This window comes from Nannobrachium achirus (genome assembly GCF_963921795.1).
Source record: "Nannobrachium achirus genome assembly, chromosome: 11".
Lineage (NCBI taxonomy): Eukaryota > Metazoa > Chordata > Actinopteri > Myctophiformes > Myctophidae > Nannobrachium > Nannobrachium achirus.
The window spans coordinates 31127052-31153152 of record NC_137820.1 but is presented as its reverse complement, the minus strand read 5'-3'; the positions used below and the strand labels follow the sequence as shown (position 1 = coordinate 31153152).

Here is a 26101-nt window from a genome sequence, read left to right as displayed (position 1 = left end):
AATGCCATTCTTTCCGGGGGGAAACCAAAGCAACCCTGTTCGGGGAAACGACTTTGCATCTCAGCACGTCTGTTAAGAAATTACTCACAATATCGACCAAATTACGCCATAACCGAAGGACATCAAACATGGCAGAATAAACTAAAGCTGAGTTTGTGGCATGAATGTGAGAGGTTTTAGCCCACGCTGTTTGGGTTACGGAGTGTAGTATTTACACCATGATATGAAGGCCAACAGTGTTGTCAGATTGCTTGGCGTGAGTTAGGGCTCTGACGGGAAGGCGGAAGGAAACGACAAAACATTTTGTTGAGATGAAAAAGGGATGGAGTTGAGTGTTCTCGTTTCTTCCCCTGGGAGTGTTGCGGGAAGCGAGAGAGGCAGTGAGTCACGGTCAGGTGGAGTAACCTGAGGGTAAGAGCGCCATTGGGGGTCACGGCGCGGTGAAGTGTGGGGGTCACCGCGTCGTCGGGGAAACAGCTCTGTCAGCCAACTTGAAAAGCGCCGCGAGGTGTTGAGGTGTTCAGACGAGTGGGGGGATTTGCGAGCTATAAGGCCATTAAAAAGGATTACAATGGAAGGCAGCTACGCACGCAGCAAATAAAATCAGCAGTGATGAATTTATCTTAATTATCTTAATATTTGTAACTCCCGAGAGCCTATAAATGTAACCAAATAGACCTAATACGGGGCCATTTGGTTACATTTAAGTTGAGTTCACATAACCTATTAAAACAGGGAAAGCATCCGTGTCATTTTAGATTTTAGCGTTGGTGATTAAAAAATCACACTCGTGTGAACTGAGCGGTGGAAGCTGCGTGAGTGTGTGTGTGTGTGTGTGTGTGTGTGCGTGCGTGCGTGTGTATGTGTGTGTGTGTGTGTGAATGTGAGTGTGAGTGTGCCTGGCCTGAGGCTGAAGAACAGCGCCCCTCCCTTACGTAACATGTGTGGTCAGAAAAGGTACTGCAGACTTGAGGCTACATACAGACAGACACGCATACAGACAGACAGACAGACAGACAGACAGACAGACAGACAGACAGACAGACAGACAGACCCACACACACGGCCACGTATAGGAGCGTTGTGACCACCGCTCAAAAATACCACCATCCGTACGGCCTTTGCCGCGTGTCACTCCCTATCTCTCCCCATTTTCTGTCAGTCTATTGTCCTATCAATAAAGGCATAAAACCCCCAAAACAAATCTTTAAAAAAAAAAAAAAGTGTTTGAAACATTTTGATTATTTTAGATTTCTTTCCCAACACATATGTTCTCTTCTGGGGGTCCCTGACACAAAGCCTTTCAGATGTGGGTCCACGGCCAAATATATATCAATTTCGGGGTAGAACAGGAAAGTTACAGAGGAAAGCTTACAGAGAGGACTGTGAATGGAACCACAAGTCAGTCATAATAAATCCAGTTCCCAGTGTGGAGAAGCACTGTCTCCATGGGAGAGTGTTGCTACGTATCTCTTAAGGAGGAGGAGAGACAGAGGAGCCTGCGTGGGGGAGGAGAGGAAGGCTTATCTCTGGCTGATGATAACACTGAATCACACACACTTCCTTCCACTGGACTGGACACCCAACCTTCACCACACAAAACAATGCAAAACGCCCTGTGCCCTGCCTTTGCCTAATATGTACTCACACCGCACGCACGCACGCACGCACGCACACACATGCTTACGCGACTGCACACATGCACAGTGAGAGAGACAAACACTAGCCAGGGAATATTACCGGAATAAACCATATCGTTGCTGTCGGGCAGAAACCTCTTATCTCCATTATTTTGTTACTTTTTGTGTTTTTTCGTAAATTAACGGCCTCCTTGATCACACTACAGCGTCACGCAAAAGCATCAAAAGTAGTACATGCTACAAAATGCGTTTTGAGCGTTTTGATACAGTATGAGGTTTCCACCCGACTGAGGCAATATAGAGGTTCAGCACCTGTTCAATTACTGATTCTGAAATGTTTTTTTACTGGCAAACATGTTATTTGAAGGTCAGTTAGGCCTTGCATTAAGCAGCTGAATGTAAAAATAGGCCCAGTCCTTACTGCTAATTGGGTCAATTAAATTAAAAACACTGTGGGTTTTACTATGCATGTCAATAACGACGCAAGTCATTGTTTTGTTTGTCTAATGTTTCAGAATTCTCTTCCATTTCTCTAATACTTTAGCCAAATATATACCATGGCTTACACAGTCAAATCTTCTTGCGTTCATTTCCATCCATTTTTAGTGAACAAATGTGAGTGAACATCGAAATGTGAGTGAACATTGAACATCGAATTTTTCGTATTGGAACATTTGGCATACATTTTAATCTTATTAACACAAATCTGGTCTCCTGGGGGTCCCTCCCTGGCTCAAAGCATTTTCAAATGTGGGTCCGCAGCCAAATACATATCAATTTGGGGGTCCTTGGCACAAAGATGTTTGAGAACCACTGCCTTCAGAGAATGAACTTGACTGTATATACATAGCATGATCCACACCAGGATTGAAACAGGATTGTCAGCCAAATAAAGACCTTTTTGTACCTTTGGTGTGTGCAGCGGGCTCCATCCTTTTGTGAACTGTATATACATAGAGCCATATATATATACATCTGTTACATCATGGTTCTTTAGTGCTGGGGGTCCCAGTCAGAGCTGTCCACCCTTCACAACGCGCTCACTGTTCCATAGCTCCGCACTTCCAGTCCAGATAATGACCATGCCTATGTGGCCCTCAGCGTGTGGCGATGACGCCAGGCGTTGTAGAAGTATGGCCTCAGCGAGTGCCAGGCCTGGCCTGGCCTGCGTCACAGGATGTTTATAAAGGCACAGTAGTCCATGTTTCTGTCTGCTTTGTGGTCTGGTTCCGGAAGAGCCAGGAGGAAGTGGGGAAGAGGACAATGTATCTTTACATTCTGTAACCAAATACCCACACAGCAGGCCTCATGCAGCCGCTGTAGGGAGACTGGGGATTAAATATAGAGCACTCTATTAGACAAACATGGGAAGACGTTTTTTTCATTGAATCGTGGAGTGCAGTGCTGCATACCATTCATTCACCACAGGTTTTTGTTAAGAATCTTTTTAAATACATAATTCAGAATATTGTTAATCATATTCATCTGTGCTGCTTCCGGACTGTGACAGCAAGAATCTGGAAATAGTGATTTGATTCAGTCTCATTGCATGCCGAATCAGATCTCGAAATCACACGCTTTATGAGGGGTAATATAACAAGAATACAACTGATAGTTTAGATCTTGTTTCTTTATTAGACGTCAAAATCGGCTTGTGTCTGTCTGTATGCTAAAATGATGGGATTTTGATACTTGTTTCACCATGTATTAAGAGTCAATGAAATCACCAGATTCCACCACTCTCAATCACTAAGCACAGAAGCAAAAGATAGAGATGATGGACATTGAGATTTTTTCAGCTATACAAACCAAGGCCTACCAAAGTTCAACATCTTATCTGAAACTGTCTCAGTCTCTCTCTCTCTCTTGGCCTGGTGTGACACTCAGTAAAGGACAGTAGTGGTAACACAGCACTGACAGGCCTAACCCCAGTAACCCCTCTGTTGCCGGCGGAGGTGCGTGTGTGAGATTAAAGTGGTGCCAATTTGTGAAGCAATATTTTTAGCAAGGAGCTCCGTCCAAGCTCCGGTAATGACGCCTCCGATCGGCACCTTTGATGTGTCTCATTGTAGTGTGATCCGGCTTCAAAGCTCGCCGGGGCTGGGCCGGGACAGGCTGGGATGGGATGGGACCGGGTGACCAGGGGGACTTGACGTTCTGTCACCTTTGACCCCTACGCATTAAGTGCTCACAACACACTACACCACATGAGAGACAGCTTTAAAGGCAGGGGCTCAGGTTAACGGAAGAGAGGGATTTTCCTTTATCACCTCTTAACTCCCCTGGAGTTATTTCATTTTCATGTAAGGCATTGCCTGTGTGTTTTCCAAATTGGAAGATTTTTATGAAGCGTGTTTTGAGAATGGCAGTGGGAATCGGCAAAGATAAGCAAATATACATAATATGAAATGTCACTGTCAAGAACAGTGTATAGCTGTGATAACAGTGAATAGCTGATCGTTTTATAATGCTCTTATCAATATATCATTATATTATTATTGAAAACAATATCTTCTTTTATAAACATCATAAAAGAAAGTATATCTCTAGTGTGGCTTATATAATGCAATCGCAATGGATCCCAGGATAGTTACCTTTTGCTTATAATCACTGCATGGGCAGATGCTTTACAAGAAACTCCCAAAAATATCATATCAATTATCCCACAGACCCGGGGCGATTCAGGATGAAACATGTATAACCACACATCTTTTTATAGACCATCACATCCTGCTAATATGATCTCTTATCATAACTTATAGCTATACCTTCAAGCTGAATGCGGTTATTTTAAACCACCCTGCCTTTACATGCAGCCAGGGGTGTCACAAGGGGGGGGGGGGGGGGGGGGGGGAGTGGGACTGAGTACTAGGGCCCACGGTGGAGGGGCCTTAATTATGTTATACTTTAGCTATTGAAAAATAGCAGATATACAAGCTCACAGCGCGGCACACAAGCTTGTAGATCTAATCGTGAAAATGTGTGCAAATCTTTGAATATATGTACGTTTTAAGTGAACATTTGTAACTCAAATTTTGCTTCTGGGGGGTCACTGGAACGAAATATTTTGAGATGGGGGTCCGTGGCCAAATACATATAATTTTGGGGGTCCTTCACTGTTCACATGAAAAAGTTTGAGAACCACTGACATAGAAACATAGGTTTTTCAAAAAAACCTTCAAAGACTTGCACGCTTTTTCACGCTTTTTCAAAAATAGCAGATCTACAAGCTCGCAGCGCGGCACTCGGTGCCGCGCTGTGAGCTTGTATATCTGCTATTTTTCAATAGTTAAAGCACAAAATAACGCAGTGAATCCTTGTACCCAGGGCCCAGAATTTGGTGCGACACCCCTGCATGCAACGTATTGTCATGCATGCCACAGGTGTTCCGAAGAGGAGACGTATCAGTTTGTAGATTATGAACAAGGCATGCCCCCATTGGCTACTTACTACAATGCCTATTAAATCTGTAATGTTAACAATCCGGATTCTTTGCTTTGCTACTCCTGTGTACAGTCATTACACAGACATGTGCATACAGTTGCATTATTTCCGATAGCAGGGCTTTCATGTCGAGATAACAGGGCAGTAAAGTGGATTTCTTGTTTGCTGTTCATACCCATGGTGTTTGCAGGATGATTAGGTGACGTTTGGAAAAACTGATAAGAGTAATAGTGGAGAGAAATGTTTATCTGAACACCTGTCATTAAATTATGTTAAATTAGTTGTTGCATTTTCAAAAAAATGAATGCCCTATTTGATCATACAGCGTCACACAAAATCAGCAAAAGTAGTAAATCCACGAGCTCGAAACGAGCTTGTACCTGTTGATGTGCTACTTTTGCTATTTTTTTATTTGAATCCTGAAAAGCAACAGTTTTTTGTTCATAATGAGGTTTTTACCCAACAGAGACGATAAAATCACCTGAGTGAAACACCAAAGAGATTTTCTGCAGAATCAATTCAACTGTTTTTTTTATTGCTATTTTTAATGAAAGATTAAGAATAAGACCTCCTAGACATGAACCCCACCCACACAGATGGCCTTGAGTTTTTACAACTCTGTCCACATAAAGGTGTGTTCAAAGGAGCGGCCGGGTGTTTAAAGTATAGGCCACAGCCCTGCTACCTATGGCTTGTTCAGTGTCACTGAACTCCCAGTGAGGTGACACATTCCACCTGAGAGCGGAAGGAAACCAGGGGACTTTCCTACATGGGTGTCACCGCAATCACTGTGGCATCTCTGGCATTTATGGTCCGAATAGTTTGCACGAAAAACTTCCTCTGCATATTCTAAATGTTTCTTTTTTTGGAAATTAGTGCCCTATAGCCTACGTGATCATACTGGTGTCACACAAAAGTATCAAAAGCAGATCTACAAGCTCAAAACATGGTGAGAAGCGGCACGTTTTGAGCTTGTCGATCTGTTACTGTTTTTTGAATTCTGAAAAGTAATAGTTTTGGATGTACGTATATTGGTCCATAAATTGTATCCAACAGCAGTGGTTCTCAAACATTTTCTTGTCACGGACTAAATTGACAGTTGTTAATTTAACATTAAGTAAACAACCTGGATCTTAATGTATATGTTATCATAATGATATTACCAATTCACCTTAATGCCCAAAGTAAAACAAGAAGAGAATTAAATTATGTCAAAAAATGCATGAATATTTTATTCAAATAAATACAACAAAATAAATACACAACTATCCAAGAACATCATATTCTCGAAACAAATAACTTAACATACTTTTTTTCTTTCTTTTAGCAAACATTGCTTGATAAGGAGGTATTCATTCCTCCCAGGAAAGAAAAAGCAAACTTTTATGAAAAACAGTTTGATTATTCAAGGTTTCAGTCTTGTAACGTGAAGCGTTTTTGAAATTGTCTGTGTTTTTAGAAGCCTTTATTCCAGGGGTCAGTTTGTAGTGTGACGCTGTCTGTCCCCTGAGGTGGGCGGGGCCTTCTGTCCCCCAACACAACTGTCCTTCATCCATGCTTGGACCGGAGGACAGAGGACTCCGTCTTCCCTTCTTTTTGGTCCAAGTATTATTCACTCTTCTTCATGGTCCATATTGACACTGAAGGAGGACAAAAAAGACAGAAAGAAAACGTTAATCTTAATTATTATTATTTTTATTATTGTTAAAGTCAGGTGGACTTGACTGCTAAAAATGTTTTTATTTTATCTTTGATGATGACAAGTAGTCTAAATAGTAGCCTATTCAAGTGTCACCATGCTGCCAGCTACAGTGCTATTGGGATATTATACAAAAGACATATCCTCTGTAATTTATTTAACTATGAGAGGGTAGAATGGATGAACACTAAAGAATTTCACTGTAGTGTAGAGTTATAAGTCATATTATTAAACCAATTTAGCCCCAGCAAAAGTAGGATTTACCATTGGTTATTCAACAAATAACAGATCTAAATGTTTGAAAACTATGGAAACATTTTGAATCATTTTCACGTCTGCTGTCCCTGGTACAAAACGTTGTTTTTTTCTCTTTTTAAAAAAAAAATATTTTTTAGATACGGCAAATACAGGCCACGGGCAAACAGGCCTACATATAAATGTGGAGGCCCTTGACATGAAAAAGTCAAAAAGCACAGCACTAGAGGGTTTAACACAACTGAGCATGGTGCGTTAGTCAAGCAGCAGTGTGTCATACATACCATATTAGGAGCGGCTCCATAGCTTGAAGCAGCGTGTCGCCTCATCATGGCGCGCGGGCCATGCGCCTCTCCTGCTGGCCCGGCGACGCGCCGCTCTCGCCGTCCTGCCGCGTCTTGAAGTCCTGGATGGCCCTCTTGTTCTGGAAGTCGATGAGAGCCATGGTGATCACGGCGTTCCAGCAGTTGTCCTCGCCGGGGCACCTGAAGTCGATCTCCTTGTCGTCCGTGGTGACGATGGTGAAGTAGACGAACTTGCCCGTGCGCTCCACGCAGTCCACCTTCTTGATGCTCTGCAGCTTGAGCTCCTTGGCGCCGCGCGGCCGCTTCTGCGTGTCCGGGTAGATGTTGAGGCTGTCCGGCGTCAGCACGCACGTCTTGCGCTTCCAGAACTGGAGCAGGTTGTCGCTGCGCTTCTCCAGCTCGCCCTCCTTCAGGACCTGAGCGATCTCCTCCGCTGACATTTTCATGGTCTGATGGGAGAGCTTGTGCGGTCTAATAATAACAATAGACTTGTTGAACTTTGTCGATTTGAGCTGAGGTGGGTTAAGAATCCTCCAGATAAGTCCACGCTTTCTCTCCCCTGTTTTTTTAGTCGTTCCAGAGACCCCGTGGAAGGAGCTTGTTCTCCGTGAACACTCGCTTAGTAATCCAGTGTGTGTGGCTGTGCAGGGTGGTTATGAATGGAGCCGGGTGGACAGGCTTTTTATAGTCGCAGAGCCCACAGCCCTTCACAGCCCTTCCCACTTGACGTCAACTTGGGTTTCGGAATGCATCAACAGTTGCCTGAGTAATTCATGGTTAGAGAGAGTGTGTGCGCGTGTGTGTGGGCGGAAGCTCTCTGGTACAGTGGTGTGTGTGCGTGTGTGCGCGCGCGGGGTCAGAGGAAGTCCTAACGTGGAACTAATTACACACTGCTGAGTTAATTAGTAACGTCCCAACTACGGTCTACCAAAGCCCTAGAGATGAATCTAAATATTTGTCCCACACACACAGCAGTCATTGACTCAAAAGTGATGGGTTTTTATTGCCAGATGCAACTCGTGAGTAGGCTAGCCTACTTCCGTTCATGTGGAAAAATGCCTTCTAGACATTATGCTGTGGTGGATTGCAGACAATTGTACAAGTCCCTCTGATCCGAGTCCAAGTCGAGTCACAAGTCATCTGGTCCAAGTCTCAAGCAAGTCTCAAGTTGTTCTGTTGTGGGCAAGTCAAGTCAAGTCGAGTCACAAGGTTGTCAAGTCAAGTCGAGTCGAGTCACAAGGTTGTCATGTCAAGTCGCGTCGAGTCGAGTCGCGTCGCGTCGAGTCACAAGGTTGTCAAGTCAAGTCAAGTCACAAGGTTGTCAAGTTGAGTAAATGATTCCTCTGTGACCATAACTATTAAGTAATTAACATTCAGTAGGAAAAAAACAGTAGCCTAACACTAAGCCTACCCTCTGACCATAATACTCTATCATGGCAGAGGTTCTCAAACTTTTAAATTCCGAGGTCTCTCTCCCCTAGAACCAAATGGATTTGGTTGTACACTGTCAGTACAGACCTGTAAGGGTCAATTTAGACCCCTGGCTGGTATATCCTCTGAAAAAGAAAAATAGACTACAAAACTGCTACAGGCCTATTGCTTTAAAAACAAAAACAAACAAGACACAATAATCTTAACGTGCATGCTTTGTTTTGTACTACTAGTACTGTATTTTAAAGTCATTTCTCATCAGGCACAAATTTAGCTGCCTACTCCACAACACGTGCATCATTTGTTTTGCTGGCATGGGGTCCCATTCATGACCGCAAGTAACCCCAAGTTACACCAAATGTCGTTACCCGTCGTAAACTATAGAATGACTACGCAACCACCACAGGCTGGCAACACATTTCTGGTCGGTCACATTTGTCTGTGTAACATTACGGGCCATGCGAAAAGCTCCCAAGAATAACAGTGGAGTGGAAAACTTGTCGGAGGCTAAATGAAAAGGAATAAAGCTTTTGCGTGGGAGTTATTTAGTGAAGTTCTTAACCCTGCTGACGACTGGATGGGATGTATGTTATGAACATAGGCGGCGCTAGGGGGGTGCTTGCAGGTGCTTTAGCACCTCCAAAGAAGCCCATAGCACCCCCGTAGCACCCCCAAGAAATGCACAGCCAATTTTTTTTTTTTTTTTGCTGTCGTCAAATAAAATGATCTTGTTCAAATCTGTGACATTGGTGAAAAAAAGATTCCTGCCCACTAGAAGTCCTTCATGATAAGTTAGGAGTAGGGATGGAGATCGGAATCTGCCGATATCAAAAATCGGCTGGTATGATATCAAACCGGCCGCATTGGTGACCGGCCGGACACTGACATAAATTCCGGTTTTATGCCGATTGTGTCTATCGCACTGCACTGCACAGCATGATGCTCTGGTCCTCTGACTAAGTTAAACATAAGTAAATAGCAGCCAGTCTACTTAGTGGCAGCGTACAGAATACAGATGGTGCTGATTACCTTTGCAATGTAAGGATATATTCCATAATCCTGTGTCAATGTCGTCTCAAAAAAGAAGGAAAAAAAAGCATCGCAAGGCTTTCCTGCCTCCAGAAGGTCCATGCAGAAGGAGTTTAACTTTCATTTAACAGAAAGCAACAGCATTGCAAAAGAGCCTGTTGCAAGCGACAGAAAAAGCCATACCACCTCCCGTTTCTCTGTTGTTGGAAAAAAAAAGTCAGTTCACTTTGCGTGGTGTTGTGTGTCTGTCCACAGCACGCTGGATTAATCAATGCATGTCCAGGTGAAGCCCGTTAAAGGTAGTTATAGTCTCCTCCGATAGTTTCACAAAGTACATTAAGCAACAGAAATGTATTATGTACCATGTTAAGTCCCTTACAGAGGTTTTACAACCCAAAACAACAGGAACAGGGTCATGAGGTAATATTTTGCCCTTAAATATTTGAAAGGAAGGAATAGACTAGAGTCAGACTACTAAGTGTGACACAAGGTAATTTTCTCACCTTGAAAACAATGAATGCAACCTTATTTATTTTGGCTTTTAAGACAATCATTTTGCTTGTTAAAAAATATTTATTCAATTATAATATTATTAATAATATTTGAAATAAATGATCTCAATATGTATACCCATAACTTTTAAAATAAAGGTTTTGTCATAATCATGCAGCTCTAACAGTGACACAGACATAGAAGCAATGGCACAGCAATTATAAAATATATACAGTAGTAGGCCTATGTATTTTTAACTTTAGACCTTTCAGTGAATGATCAGCTGGCATCAATATTATATATCCATATCATATTAGACTGGATATTGTCTGTGATTTTGGATATTGTACTATTGTGATTGATTTGGCATTAGTGTTCTTCTAGCTTATTGGTACTCAAATTGAATTATGTCTTGTAGGCCTACTTGGCCTGAAAAAGGGGTTTTGGAGCAACCCTATTTTCTAGTTCTTAGCTAAAGATATATAACCGGTGGATCGGTACCGGCCAAGAATTTTGCAATCGGTCCATCTCTAGTTATGAGAAAAATAAAATGTGCCAGAAATCATCAGTATCTGCATTGTGTGCAGCCTGCCCTATACATCACTCCTTTTGTTCATGGTATTACCATTTATTTAATGTGACTTAACACTTGCGATACTTGAATGGTACTGATTGAACAGTTATTTGCTTTGTCAATAATAGTACACTAGGCTTTTTTTGTATTTTTATTTTGGAGCCCAGCAAAAATAAAGATAAATACATTTGTGTTTGTTTAGGCTCTTATACTGTATATAAATTGGTAGGCTATATCCACAACTACTTAGCACCTCCATTAATAGCCAAGCTCCCTTCCAGCACCCCCATTAAAAATTGTCTGGAGCCGCCACTGGTTATGAAAAGTGAGAAAGTGTTGGAAGACGGAGGCTTGCTACCATGATGGATAATTGGATAATTATTTATGCAGTCACAGATCAACGTTCGTGACAGTGGTGAGTGACATTGTTGTCTTATTAATGTTCAAAACACGATCGACCGACAGTATATCACCAACACACACATGCACACGCGCACACACACTTAGTTCTAATGTTATCTTCTTATGTTTGGTTTTACTTGTCTTCATGCGCAGTCTTCAAGTGGCGGATAAAGTTTGATGTCGTTCCCTCTTTGTCTTTGATTTTAGCGTTGCATATCTTTCATTGAGTGTTCCTCTGTTTACCATCGGAGTGGAAGTTTTTATATGCAAACTGCACGGAACTGTAGCAGCAGAACTGGCAGTGGCTGCATCAGGCTGGGGTGCAGCAGTAGCCATTCATGCTGTGTGTGTGTGTGTGTGTGTGTGTGTGTCTGGTGCTTGTGCTCTCGCTTACATGCCTGTCTCCAATCAATCAAATCAATCAATCAATAAAAGTGTGAACCTAGCGTGGCGTTCACGACTGCTTTGGTGAGTGGCGTAGCGGCAAGTCGTCCGAGTCAGCGTGTCTCAAGTCGAGTCGAGTCGGGAGTCATTGTCTTCCAAGTCAAGTCGAGTCTCAAGTTTTTGTCCTTATGTCCGATCAAGTCGCAAGTCGTCAAAAATATGACTCGGGTCCGAGTCAAGTCGAGTCATCATGACTCGAGTCCAATTGTCTGGTGGACAGTATGAAGTACATTAGGCTACTTGACTTACTGACTTGGACATTTTATGAGTAGGCCTACATGTAGCCATATCCTAGCCTAATTGAGTATTTGTACTTTTTGGATAATATGACTTTTTCCACTCCACTACATTTCAAAGACAATTATTGTAGCCTACTTTCAAGACCAAAGGTAAAAGGTACATTTTAAGTCCTGTTTCAAATATAGTGGAAAACATGTTATCTTTCTATGGATACATTAATATACCTACTTAGGATTTTACTGTGATATCTTCCCAAATAGCCTACACACTGATGGAGGATGGATATTGAATATTAGGCTACTTGTCATTTGGGAAAGTGCATTTAGCAGTGTCGACTAGGGCACTGTGCGTGTGCTTGCATGCGTGTGTGACTGTGTGTGTGTGTGTGTGTGTGTGTGTGTGTGTGTGTGTGTGTGTGCGTGCGCGCGCACGTGTGTATCGACTAAATTGATTAAGGCAAATATATACCGGTATAGGCCTATATACATTTTCTGTATGTTTTTTTAAGGTTTTAACATTTTATTTCATTGAACTAAAATGTTGTTTTCCTAGTTTCAGTTATTTTAGTTTCACATTAAAGGGAATAACCATGGCCTATGGATATGAATGAGACCCTTGATGAATAGTCTGGGAATTCCCATAATGCATTTTCTATAAATCGCCTCTGTCGGGTGGAAACCTCATGTCCAAGACTGTTACTCTTCAGGATTCAAATTGTAAAACAGCAAAAGTAGCAGATCTACAAGATCAAAGTGTGTTTCGAGCTTGCCGATATGCTACTTTTGACGCTTTTGTGTGACGCTGTATAATAGGCCTAGAATTATTGACTGCTTTAACCAGTGAAAAATAGCAGATATACAAGCTCACAGCGCGGCACAGAGTGCCGCGCTGCAAGCTTGTAGATCTGCTATTTTTGAAAAAGTCGTGAAAATGTGTCAAAGCGAACGTTTGTAACTCAAATTTTGCTTCTGGGTCGTCCCTGGAACTAGGTATTTTGAGATGGTCCGTGGCCAAATAAATATCATTTTGGGGGTCCTTCACATGAAAAGGTTTGAGAACCACTGACATAGTAGTCTCTCAAGAACAGACCAACTGAGCTCCAGTTAAGTGAAAAGGACCTTTTCTTTGACGATGGCTGGCCAGATTGCTGACATAGAAACACGGGTTTTTCAAAAAACCTTAGAAGGATTCAAAAGACACTTATAGAATCGGGTCAAAATTCAAATTTTCACTTTTTTTCAAAAATAGCAGATCTACAAGCTCGCAGCGCGGCACTCGGTGCCGTGCTGTGAGCTTGTATATCTGCTATTTTTCAATAGTTAAAGCATAAAATAATGAAACACAAAATGTATACCCGTTCTAAATGGGTTAATTTACAAACAAAAAAACACAAAAACGCATATGGAGATAAGAGGTTTCGATAAATCTACAAAGTACCACGCTAACACTGCCAGTTCATATTGGCTAAATGGGAGGACCAGCACTCAGAATAACTCTGAAGGCTTGTTTCCATGCCTTTCATCAGGCTGTACGTCAGAATGGATAATAATGGGTCTCAGAGATCAGCTCAGATGTTGGTACAGAGAGCAATGACTCGTTGTAATCGACCGTACAACAGTTACACAAAGACAGAGGCACACTTGTTTCATGTAGGCTGTATACCTTGAGGCAGTGGTTCTCAAACCTTTTCATGTCAAGGACCCCCAAATTACCAGCTCAGTGGCCTTGTGGTTAGAGTGACCGCCCTGAGTCTGGGAGGTCGGGGTTCGATCCCCAGGCCGCGTCATACCAAAGACTAGTCTAAAGACATGGGACCCAGTGGCTCCCGGCTTGGCACTCGGCACCAAGGGTTGGATTGGGGGTAAGTCCCTGCGACATACTAGCGTCATGTCCAGGGGGTGTACAGTACAGTACTTGTACATCAAGCTCAAGCTGTCTCCGGTGAAGGAAACAGGAGATATGGCTCCTGCCCTGTGGGCCTCAGGGCTCGGCAAGGCTTACTTACCCCCAAATTAAGATTGTGTCTACCCAACATTTGAGAAGAGAAGTCACAAACCATACAAGATTTGTGTTTTGTGCAATTTCTCCATAAGCTCTCTTGTGAGCTTGTAGATCGTCTATTTTCAAACAGCTGACGCATAGGGTTTAAGTGTATGGTTAAACTAAAATCTTATGCTATATTAAATCATTTTGCCCGGGGACCCCCTGACTGGAAGCCCCTTAAGGTCCCCGCAGACCTCACTTTTGAGAACCATCGTCTTAAGGGTATCGGCGGCGTAGATCATATTTATGACTTGATTATATGAATTATGTAACCATTACCTACAAATCACGTGATTTAACAACAGAGTGAGTGATCAAAGTAAAAATGAAAGTATGGCACACACTGCCGCCAGAATGACTTGGAGATGCACTTTGACTTTACTGCATAGGCGTGGTAGTGCCCTGTCATCTCGTTTTTATAACACTCTGTCTTCCAGAACATCCCCCCCCCCATACTGCTTATCGCGGTAACTTCACCTCCGCACCCTGCACTGAGTCAAGTGTTTGCTGTCTGTGTGTCCTCCTCCCATCTTCCGGAGCTTAGGTGAGAGGGTGCTGCGTGCACAGCCCTGTACCAGCAGACAGACAGACAGACAGACAGACAGACAGACAGACAGACAGACAGACAATAAGTGGTGAGCAATGGTGTAAGTAACTAAATATATTAAGTACTGTAGGCTTACTTAAGTAAAATGTATTACAATTATCAGTACTTTTTTTTTTTTTTTACATCTATTCCGCTACATCTCAAGGGCGAATGTTGTACTTTTACTCCTCTACAATTATTTGAAAATGTAGCAACTAGTTACTTAGTAGATTTTTACTATTATTACAAAACATACATTACCCACTTCAGCCATATATATTTCAGCTATTTAGCCGACCTACAAGCTTGCATTGCCATCAGCTTGTAGATCTGCCATTTTCAAAAGATTTCTAGACATTTTATACTTTTGAAAACTTGTGAACATTTTGCATAATGAGTACTTTCGGTATACTTTACTTTACATTTTGATACCAATACCTTTGTACTTTTACATGACAATGCAGTATTGATACTTTTACAAAACATTTTGAGTACTTTTCCCCACCACTGTCTGCAGACAATACCCCTGGCCGTCCCTCGTGGAGCCTGTGTGTACCACTGTACAGGTCCAGCTAGAGAGGAGGAGGGTGGTAAGAATGCACATGTCATCAGCTCTTTACTCTCGCTGTCTCCCCCCAACTGACGCCAGTCTGCCTGCGGGGGGTCAGGCCACACACACACACACACACACACACACACACACACGCACATGCACAAGCACACACGCAACCCTGACCTCCGGTGTACACACAAACAGCAGTATATCACATAAATGTCACTTGTCACCTTCTTAAAATAATGGCCCAATTTTGTATAATAACTTGGTTCAGTTTATTATGTTGTTAAAATATGACTTGGGTTATTGTTTTAATAGGACGTTTTACGATTTTGACGAGGGAATACGAATCCATTTGGTGCAAGTTGGTTCTTACAGAGGTCCATTTGGTTCCATTTGGTTGTTAAGAAGGGTACATTTGGTTCCATTTGGTTCTTACAGAGGTCCATTTGGTTCCAATTTGATTGTTACGGGGTAGAAGTTACATTTGGTTCTTAAGGGGTCCATTTGGTTCTATTTGTACTTTTTAAAGAGTTATAACCTGTTAAAACCAGGAAAACTTCTGTGTCATAGATTTTAGTGTTGTCTACTCAATAATAGCAGATCTACAAGCTCACAGCACATCACTTATTACACATCTGCTATTTTGAAAATGTTTTTTTTAAGTGTTTGAAAAATGTTGAATAACTTAGATTTAGACACAAATCTTCTCCTCTGGGGGTCCCTGGCACAAGACATTTTCAGATCCGCTGCCTAAATGTAAATATCAATTTGGGTGGTCCTTGGCACCAAAAAGTTTGAGAACTACCGAAGGCATTTGTAGAATGGGCCTGGGGTCTTAGCGGGTCGACCCCTGAGGATTTGACTGTGTGACCGTGCGTCCAGCAGCCTATACGCGTGGAGCCCTGTGAGCCGTGTTGCATCTCCTGGCTCTCTGGCCGTCGGCCAGGGGTGTCGCACCAAATTCTGGGCCCTGGGAACAAGGATTCACTGTGGGGCCCCCCATGAATGTTCTTCATAGGGGGGGGGGGGGGGTTTAACTAATTTAGACTGGGAACACATTATTACTGCTATTTTTTTTAAAACGTGAAAAAAAAGTCTTGGAATATTTCAAATCCTTTTGAAAAACCTGTTTCTATGTCAGTGCTGCTCAAACCTTTTCATGTGAAGGACCCCCAAAATTATATGTATTTGGCCACAGCCCCCATCTCAAAATATTTAGTTCCAGGGACCCCCCAGAAGCAAAATTTTAGTTACAAATTAAAAATACATATATTCAGATTTGCACATATTTTCACGACTTTTTAAAAATAGCAGATCTACAAGCTCGCAGTGCGGCACTCGGTGCCGCGCTGTGAGCTTGTAGATCTGCTATTTTTCAATAGCTAAAGTATAAAATAATCAAGGTCTCTCCAACTTGGGCCCTAGTAACTCAGTCCCACTTCCCCCCCCCCCCCCCTTGTGACGCCCCTGGCCGTCAGATACATATCAGAAGCCACTTCATCATGCTCTCGTGGCACACTGAAGCAATCTCTCCACACGGGCTTTGCTGGGAGTGGAAAACGCTTCCCTAGTCTAGACTGTTTGTCCTGCACAGGATGTGAGGCGTCTTTCCCCCTCCCCCCAAACAGAACACTCATCATCACGTCTTCTCTCCTCCCGGCCCGTATAAACAGAGGCGTCACAAGGGGAGGGGGGTGGGAAGTGGGACTGAGTTTCTAGGGCCCAAGGTGGAGGGGCTTTAATTATGTTATACTTTAGCTATTGAAAAATAGCAGATATACAAGCTCACAGCGCGGCACCGAGTGTCACGCTGCGAGCTTGTAGATCTGCTATTTTTGAAAAGTGTGTGCAAATCTTTGAATACATGTATTTTTTAAGCAAACATTTGTAACTCAAATTCTGTTTCTGGGGGGTCCCTGGAACTAATTATTTTAAGATGGGGTACCGTGGCCAAATACATATCATTTTGTGGGTCCTTCCCATGAAAAAGTTTGAGCCCCACTGACATAGAAACATATATATATATATATATATATATATATATATATATATATATATATATATATATTTTTTACTTTATAAGGATCTAGAAGACTCACAGCATGGCACTTGGTGCTGTGCCGTGAGCTTGTATATCAGCAATTCTTCAATAGTTAAAGCAACCCCCTCCCCCTATGAAGAACTTTCATGGGGTACCCAGGGCCCAGAATTTGGTGAGACACCCCTGCTCCCGTCCCGTATAAACCCTGATAGAAGAGGAGAGGAGCTGAGGAGGCCACCCGTATACTAATCCTTTAGAATCATCACACAGCCCACACCGCTATACAAATGTTAACATAGCAACAAGTTAAAAAGACACGGTTTAGCCACGGTGAATCACAGCTTCTAAAACAAGTAGGCTATGTATGGCAGTGTGCGGTGGGACGTAATCCTCTGATGAAACCACGTGTGCTATTGACTCAACACACCTGCTTCAGCCCCGAGGCGCCACCAGGCCCTCTGTGGAACTGTGTTGCCAGAATTTGTGTGAACTAGGTATATGACTAGGTATATGAAAACAAAACTTTAAACTTATATGCATCTGATATTTGGAAATAGCCGATCCACAAGATTACGGTGCCATGGCATTGGTCCGAAATCTCATTGTTCCTACATCCCATTGGTCAGAATCTGGTGATGTTAACTTGGTGGAAAATACTATGCCTAAACCCAAGCTTAACCCTAACCCTAACCTCAGTAAAACTATGCCTAAACGTAACCCAAGCCCTAACCCTAACCTCAGTAAAACTATGCCTAAACCTAACCCTAAAACCTAACCCTAACTAAATTCGGACTCATGAGATGTAGGACTAATGAGATGTAGGACTAATGAGATTTCTGACTTATGGGCAGTCCCCCAAGAGTACAACTTGTATTCTTCTAAATAAGAATATTTTTTCAAAACTTTTTAAGAACACAAATCTCACACTGAAACATTTTTAGGTGGGGGTCCGTGGACCAATACATTTTAACCACACTGATTTAAACAACATCTTAGGAATCAAGCCCAAATAAGAAACTACACTTTAGAAACAAGCCCAGCTAAAAATATACAGTCTATATATTTACTGTATACAAAAGCGAAACGTGCTGAACTACCAATATTTACAAGCAACTTCACAGAGAAACAAGCCCAATGTGGCTTATAATAAGAGGACATGGCATCTGGTCTGCTCCGCAGAGCAGAGGAGAGCGAGAGGCCGCCACTCTGCCACGCCGCGTCAACCCCGCCCTTGTTGTAGGTGCTTGTACTGTTGCCTAGCACTGGACGTGTGTGTGTGTGCGGGCCAAATGTCTCCACAAGTATAGTAGAATTTGAGAAATAGACATTATTGTCAAGACTTTGTGTGTGTCTGTGTGTGTGTGTGTGTGTGTGTGTGTGTGTGTGTGTGTGTGTGTGTGTGCGTGCGTCTGTGCACGAGGGTCTGTACTTGTATTACTATACCTGTAAGGGCCAAATGTCTCCACAATATAGTAGAATTTGAGAAATAGACATTATTGTGAAGACTTTTTCCCTGGTCCTCACGACAGAAATGCTTGTTTTAGGATTTAGGCTGACAATTTAGAGCTTTTTCTGTCGAGACCCCCCCCCCAGGACCCAGCTATATAGCCTAGTGAGAATAGATGATCTATGAACTCAAAAAGCGGCACAGTGAAGCGCACTGTGAACTTGTAGAATAGCTAGCCATAAAAATGTGTCCGCGAACCCACACATGGATCCCACTCCCAACCCCTTGTTTGGGGTTAGGGTTACGTCTAGGTTTTTGGGGCTAGAATTTTGCCTTAATTGTTCATACTTAGTTGTGTGCCTAAAATGTCCTCACCAGTATACAGTAACGTGTGTGTGTGTGTGTGTGTGTGTGTGTGTGTGTGTGTGTGTGTGTGTGTGTGTGTGTGTGTGTGTGTGTGTGTGTGTGAGTGATAGGATATGGCAGTGCAGAGCAGACACAGAACATGCCCAGGCAGTGACTCAGCAGGTGGTGCAAGGCCTTTTCCACGGAACATACTTCTGGCTAAAGGAGAGTCGGAGGGGAGCACCGTACTGTACTGGACACTCCTTTATATAATATAGCAGTTGTCTTCAATGTTTCAGGCCAAGGACCCCTTAGTTCAGAGACAGATGAAGCAGGGACCCCCACAACCTTATCATAGATTCCATATAGTTTCATCGTTTGGCAGCACGGTGTATTTTGGATTCATGTCAATTTGTGTTTTCACATATTTAACCACTTGAACCGTCAATACTTAATAAACTTGACATTTCGCTCTGTACTCAGTCTGCTCTTTCCCCCCTCTACACCATACCACTTTGCCGAAAATAGACGATCTACAAGCTCGCTTGCAGATCTGCTATTTTTGGCTAATGTTCTCAGAATATTGACACTAGGGTTCAAATGGTTAATATAAAAAAACGAGAACAAAGGGTTATAGTCTGTTTTCTACATTTTCTTCCATTTTCCCTTTTAATCTAGCACTTTTAGATTTGCTTCAAACGTAAAGTGCAAATACAATTATTATTATTATTAACATCCTATCCACACTGCGGGGGGATGTTAATATAGTAATAGTAATCATTAGCAATAATTATTTTATGGTTGTGGGTGGTGCTTTCCAATGGCGATATGGTGAAAGCTATATATAGTCAGGCAGAAACCTCTTATCTCGATATTTTAACCTTTGTGTTTTTCGTAATTTGATGCCCTACTGGCCTACTTGATCATACCACAGCGCCACACAAAAGCCTCAAAAGTAGCAGATCTACAAGCTCGAGCTACAAGCTTGTGGATCTGCTAATAGTAATAGTTATACTGTACATATTGTATGTTTCATGGGTGCTTTCCATTGGTGTTACAGTGAAAGCTATATGAAAGTAATGGAAGGATAAGTAAGAAAGTTATTCAATAATTATGGTGAATTAAGTCTCTCAAGCTATGATGATCTCTTCCACAGTCTTTGAATGCCACAGAGAGTCTGTAATTCCACGCCATAAATGTTGAGAACAGGAAGCTGTCATCTGCTCTTCAGGCCGGGAAGGTATTCCACCAATCAAAAACTCGGTGTTTACGGAAATAGCTTTCAGATATATTTGGAATTTCCATTTCTGCCAAGCAGCTACAGGTAGTTAGGCTTCAGCTAGTTTGCCACTGTAAATGCGAAAGTGTGTGTGTCATCTTATGATGTCTACTCATTTTCAGAATTTACGTACAGACTGTTAAACTGACTGTTGGGAAAAGGTGGGAGCGATCGGTCTTGAGAGACGAGTGGCGAATTAACAAAAAACATTGTCCGATCAGCACATGATAATCAGCATTTCAGCTTCTAGAAGAACTTGAATGCTGCAGTGTCCTAGGCTATAGTGCTGCCGAGTTGATTTTGGAACGCAATGTTTTCAGCACCAAATGCGTCATTTTGGAGTGAGCGTCAGAATCCATGATGACAGCCTGTGACTAAGAATAGTCTTTAGATAAGTTGTCAGGATAAAAGCACATTTATGTGGAATGGTTATTGTGAGAACTATAATTCAATGTTATTAAAAATCATTGCACCGTACAACACACAGCCTGTCACTAAACCATAGCTGTGCACGTTTGCACACACTCAGAGTTATAGACCTGCTGTAATAGTCAATTTGGACCACCTTCAAGTAACCCGGAATGTCCCTCAACATTAAAATACAGTAAACATTTAAAGCTAGCTCTGTTTCTGGTCATATTTGTGTGTCCATGGCAAAAATATTATTTTGACAAAAATGTCCACATTAGCTGGCATGGCGATGAATGTTTGGCATCCCCAAACTCTACAAACGACATAATGTGAGTGAGTGACTGTTGAATACTTATCACCATAATAAAATCCTGGGTTTCCGAGGCTAGTTGAATACTAACAAACAGTAAAGTGTTTCCTCCCAGGCTCTCATACAGCCTTGTGGGAGAGAGAACAGCTCATTCTGACATCTCGAAGGGAGTGTTGTGACAACCTTGGATCCAAATCAACCCCCTGGTGATTCTGTCTCAAGAGAAGACAAAACACAAGCCCAGAGCAACAGCATAACATGACAGCCACTACAACTCCACTTTTTGGTGTGTTTTTGTTGCGTGGGTGGGTGACTGTGACTGGCGGCGCATTCTTCCGGCAGCGCACCTGATACCACTGGGAAAAACTGAGCAATAATCTAATAATCTAAGCAGTAATCTGAAGACTCACCTCTTCAGACTCCACCTTAGCCTGTAGCACTTGCTGTACTTGCCCTATATTGTCAGGCTTGCAAGCTTATGCAGAGATCAACATGTAATATTTTCAAGGGTCTTCAACAGGCGGTCTGGGACCCCTAGAGGGTCCTCAGAGTTACTACAGGGGGTCCTCCAAATCTTTGTGTGATAGAAACTCCCCTTTTTTATATTAACCACTTGAACTCTAGTGTCCATATTCTGATAACTTTAGCCAAAAATAGCAGATCTACAAGCTCACAACGCCTCGCAGCTTGTAGTTGTGAGCTTGGCTATTTTCGGCAAAGAGGTTTGGTGTAGAGGGGAAAAAGAGCAGACAGAGTGAAAGGTTAAGTTATTAATTATTGGCCGTTCAAGTGGTTAGATAACATGAATCTAAAATACAATGATGATTGCGCTGTCAAACGATTAAACTATATGGAATCCATGAACAGGTTGTGGGGGTCCCTGCTTCATCTCTCTTAGCTAAGGGGTCCCTGGCCTGAAAACCTTGAAGACCTCTGATTTAGATGGCATGTTATTTCGACAGACCAGGCATCCTATAGTTTGTATAGTTTCAATGTACAGATTATTGTCTCTGCCAGGCCGAAGGCGTGGCCGAGACTGTTTTGCCCCCTGTCCATCCGTCCGCCTGTCCGTCCGTGAACAGGCACCGTTGGCCCGATTGAAATGGCAGAGCAGGACGTCTGGCCCACATTTTTCAGATCGGCCTGTTATTACTCTGATCTAACGCAGTTTCTGTTGGCAGATGGGCGGACCCGGAGAAACTCTCCGGGAGTCTCTGGCCAATAGCATGTGTTCTCCTCCCCCCACCCCCCTCTGCTCCTCTTCTCAGCGCAGAGAACGCTGCTGCGTCATGACGTCAACGAATTCGGTGCGACGCCCCTCTGCATTCTGATTGGTTAGGGAAATTCTACACTTCATCCAACAGTGATTTTAACGCGATTGCCCAGGCTTACTTTTCTTCCGATCGCCAAAATAAGCCTGGGTTTCCGAGGCTAGCCTGTTATAGGCCATATTCACACCGCGGCCATCTTGGATTGCGTCACCACATGGGGTGGCAACACGTCTGAGCCTACCTTACAAACCATTGTAAACAATGGAGCGATGGTCCCAAAAATCGAGTTCTGTTCCACCAATTTTGACCAAACTGACAAACGTCAACATCTCTCAACACATAAGTTAGGTTGCAACGTTAATGTATACAAAGACTTGCTATCTGTGCAGTGCTTGCTCCGCCGTCATATTAACTATTTGTTGTATTCATGATTAACATGCAAAATCACGATACAGTAAGGAAATATGACGGCGGAGCAAGCACTGCACAGATAATGTAGCAAGGCGTTGCATGTACACAATGTAATGTTGCCACCTAACTTACCTTGAATATCGTGGATGTACCCTTCAATCCAGTTACTGTAGCCCTTCTTTTGAATCTTTTTTGGGGATGTTGACGTTGTCATCTGAGTGTCTGCTAAATTGCAATAAGAAGGGGCATGCCTAGTGCCTACTGCTGTCCTGCATGGTGTTTTGCAGCCCTTGTTAACATGCACATGCATAGATGGGTGTGACGCGGCAAACAGCAGGTGGAAGTACCAGAAAGACTCAAAGTTAGTAGTCTTGTCTGGGCATGAAGCTGCAGTTACAGTGTTTACTGTCGCAGTAAGGAGAGGAGAGGTCACACAAAACAAAACAAAACAAAACAAAACAAAACAGAATGCCTCAAACAGTAGAACCTACTGGGGCATTCACCGAATATTCGAATATCAGAGTCACTATTCAACGTGGTTCTCAAACCTTTTTAGGCTGTGACCCCCAAAATAAACATATTTGAACTGGGGACCCCCACCCTGACAAGCACTTGGAATTGTAGGTATTACATTTAATGTGACTCGGTTCCGCAGATAAATATTGTGAAAATAGCAGATCTACATGCTCACAACGCCTCGCGTTGTGAGGCGTTGTGAGCATGTAGATCTGCTATTTTCACAATGTCTGCCTCTTGCTTACTTAATATTTGACAGTTTGGCCAGTCCTGTCGAATATTCGACTATTCGAATACTTTGAGGTCGAATAATTCGAATACTAAAAATCACTATTCGTGAATGTCCTAGAACCTATACCCTACCGTCTCCGAGTAAAGGTGGTTGCACACTGCTGCGTTTTTCGGGCCGAATATCGGAGTGAATTTCGGAGCACGCAAATAAAAAAATCAACCTCACGTTATGTCAGTCACGTTTGCACACTGCCGCCCGTTTCGCGCACCACTCGGTCCCTTGCTCTCTCTATCTCTCTCTCTCTCCTTGCCCTGAAAAACGCATTTCGCAACGAAAAACGCAGCAGTGTGCAACCAGCTTAACACATGGCTAAATTAGTATTACATTATGTATGTGAATATACTAATCTCTGACAGGTGGAAACCTCAAAGACAAAACATACTTTTTCAGGATTAAAATTCAAAAGTAGCAGATCTACAATCTCAAAGCTCAACGCTTTACGCAGTGTTTCGAGCTGCTGGATCTGGTACTTTTGATGCTTTACTGTGATCAAGTAGGGTTCTTTTATGGAAAGGTTAATTTATGAAGAAAACAATAATATATAGATTATGAAGATAAGAGGTTTTGTAGATTACTGAGCTGGAGTAATATATTGTACGTTACAAATGACAATTTCTGGCAGGTGACCAGTTCTGACATTGATTATTGATATACATTTGTACGCTCTTAAGTGAAATTTTAACGTAGAGGATTTTACTGTATAAACATGATGGTCCTTGGACATGAGAAAGGCTGAGAAGCAGGGCTATACATAGCCTGAGCTCAACAATGGAGGGTTAATAATAATAATATGGAATATGGATGCATGGATGCATGCAGCAATGGACTGTTGTTGACATGTACAGCAGGGCTGCATGAGAGGAGGCAGGTAACAGCTGCACTGCTGTGACACGTTTACGGTTATGGCCTCTGTCTTGTCTGTCACACACCGACACACACACCGTCGCACGCACGCACGCAGTCGCACACGCACCGTCGCACACACACCGTCGCACACACACACACACACGTATTACTACACTTGTGAGGACATCGACATTTTAGGACAGCGATTTTACGAATTTGGCAATTTCTTACCGTGAGACTAAAGCCTGAAAAATAGCAGATCTACGAGGCCACAACGCTATTGAGCTATTTCTCAGTGTGTGACACTGTTACACAACTATGTAAGAATCATGTTTAACTCTGATTCCAACCTCCTAAACCTAACCTCTAAATGTCTGATCCTAAACACAACCTGAATGTCTTTATAATAAAAAATAAAAATACACTTTTTTAAAACAACCATTTCTTTTGAGAGGGTCAGGAAAACGGTCCTCACAATGGCTATTTCTCGTATCCAACTATACTTGCGGGGACGTCTGGTCCTCACAAGCATAGTAATACAAACGAAACACACACAACACACGCACGCATTCTGTTCTGTTGCTCTCTGGTGACATGCCCTTGTGATGAGATTCTGCAGCTATTTGAGGCATTGTTCAGATAAGCCCTGTGTGTGTGTCTGTGGTCACCCCTGCATACATGAGCGTGGGAAAAAGAACAAATGGCAGCGGAGTGGAGAGGGCAGAGAGACAGACAAACAGTCAGTCAGACAGACAGGCAGACCGACAGACACAGGAACCTTTGGGATAAACAATGCAAACATGTGTGGGTTGTTGTAAAGTAGGGCATTAACGACTTGTGATTTTTGCAAGTCGACTCGACTCGGTAAAAAGTTGCGTTGAAGTCGACTTTATCGTTTGATGACGTCATCACATCACACACGACCCCCCAATTATTTTGGGGGCGTCCTCAGATGATTAACTTAATGTGAAACATTGTTTTCTCACTCAACTGTAAACAAATCAACATAAAGTTTAAGTGTATAGAGGGTAGCTTCACATTTCTAAAGTGCCAATTTAAGGACTTTTTAATACCTCTGAAATGGCAAATTAAAAATTGTCCAAATTGTCAAATATATAGAGGCAGAAATTGTGAAAATAGCCGATATATGCTATTTTCACAATAGAACGTTTCGACTTTCTCTGGTGGGAGTCGACTTGTGTAATGAAGTCGACTGAGTGGACTTTTTCGTTAATGCCCTATTGTAAAGTACACACAACACGACGCAAAGGAATCTCAAAGAGGAGAAGAGCTGCGGGGCTGTCTGCAGTGCCGTGCCGTGCGAGAGCAGCCTTAATCGTGACACACACACGCCACACATCATCACATGTCTTGATCCCTGATCCGGACACATGGCCTTGGTGGTTTCAGATACAGATCCTGTTCCTTATAATTATCCTCACTGCTCTTGTCATGGTCGATTCCTGCTGTATACAGCAGCCGCATTCATAAGAGCGCTAACGGCGTTCCACTCTAAACATCTCCCTCTAAACGTAACTGTCACGGCACACCCGCCCGGCCCTGATTAAATCAAAAACAAATAACTCCCTTGTTTCGTTATATTATAATCGCATGCCTCAGCGACAGACAAGGCCATCTCTCCTCACGGGATGCTCTGGTGTTGTGTGATCGTACTCGGATGTTTTATCAGGACGGTGGCTCTCGAAGTGGGGGGTCCTTGAGGGGGGGTCGTCGCTGCTGGGGGACGATATCCTGAAAATCTCGAGTGGCACAGGGGTAAGGTCCCTGC

At 42.8% G+C, this 26101-nt stretch overlaps 1 protein-coding gene across 1 annotated transcript; it reads right to left on the bottom strand.

The window, feature by feature from the left end:
- Positions 1-6290: 6290 nt before the first annotated feature.
- On the bottom strand, positions 6291-7956 carry phlda2 (pleckstrin homology-like domain, family A, member 2). Its single transcript, XM_080736820.1, has 2 exons — positions 7323-7956; positions 6291-6724 (listed from the first exon to the last, which is right to left on the bottom strand). The coding sequence occupies exon 1, from the start codon at positions 7787-7789 to the stop codon at positions 7367-7369; it is 423 nt and encodes a 140-aa protein (XP_080592946.1). The 5' UTR covers positions 7790-7956; the 3' UTR covers positions 6291-6724; positions 7323-7366.
- Between the last annotated feature and the right edge of the window lie 18145 nt (positions 7957-26101).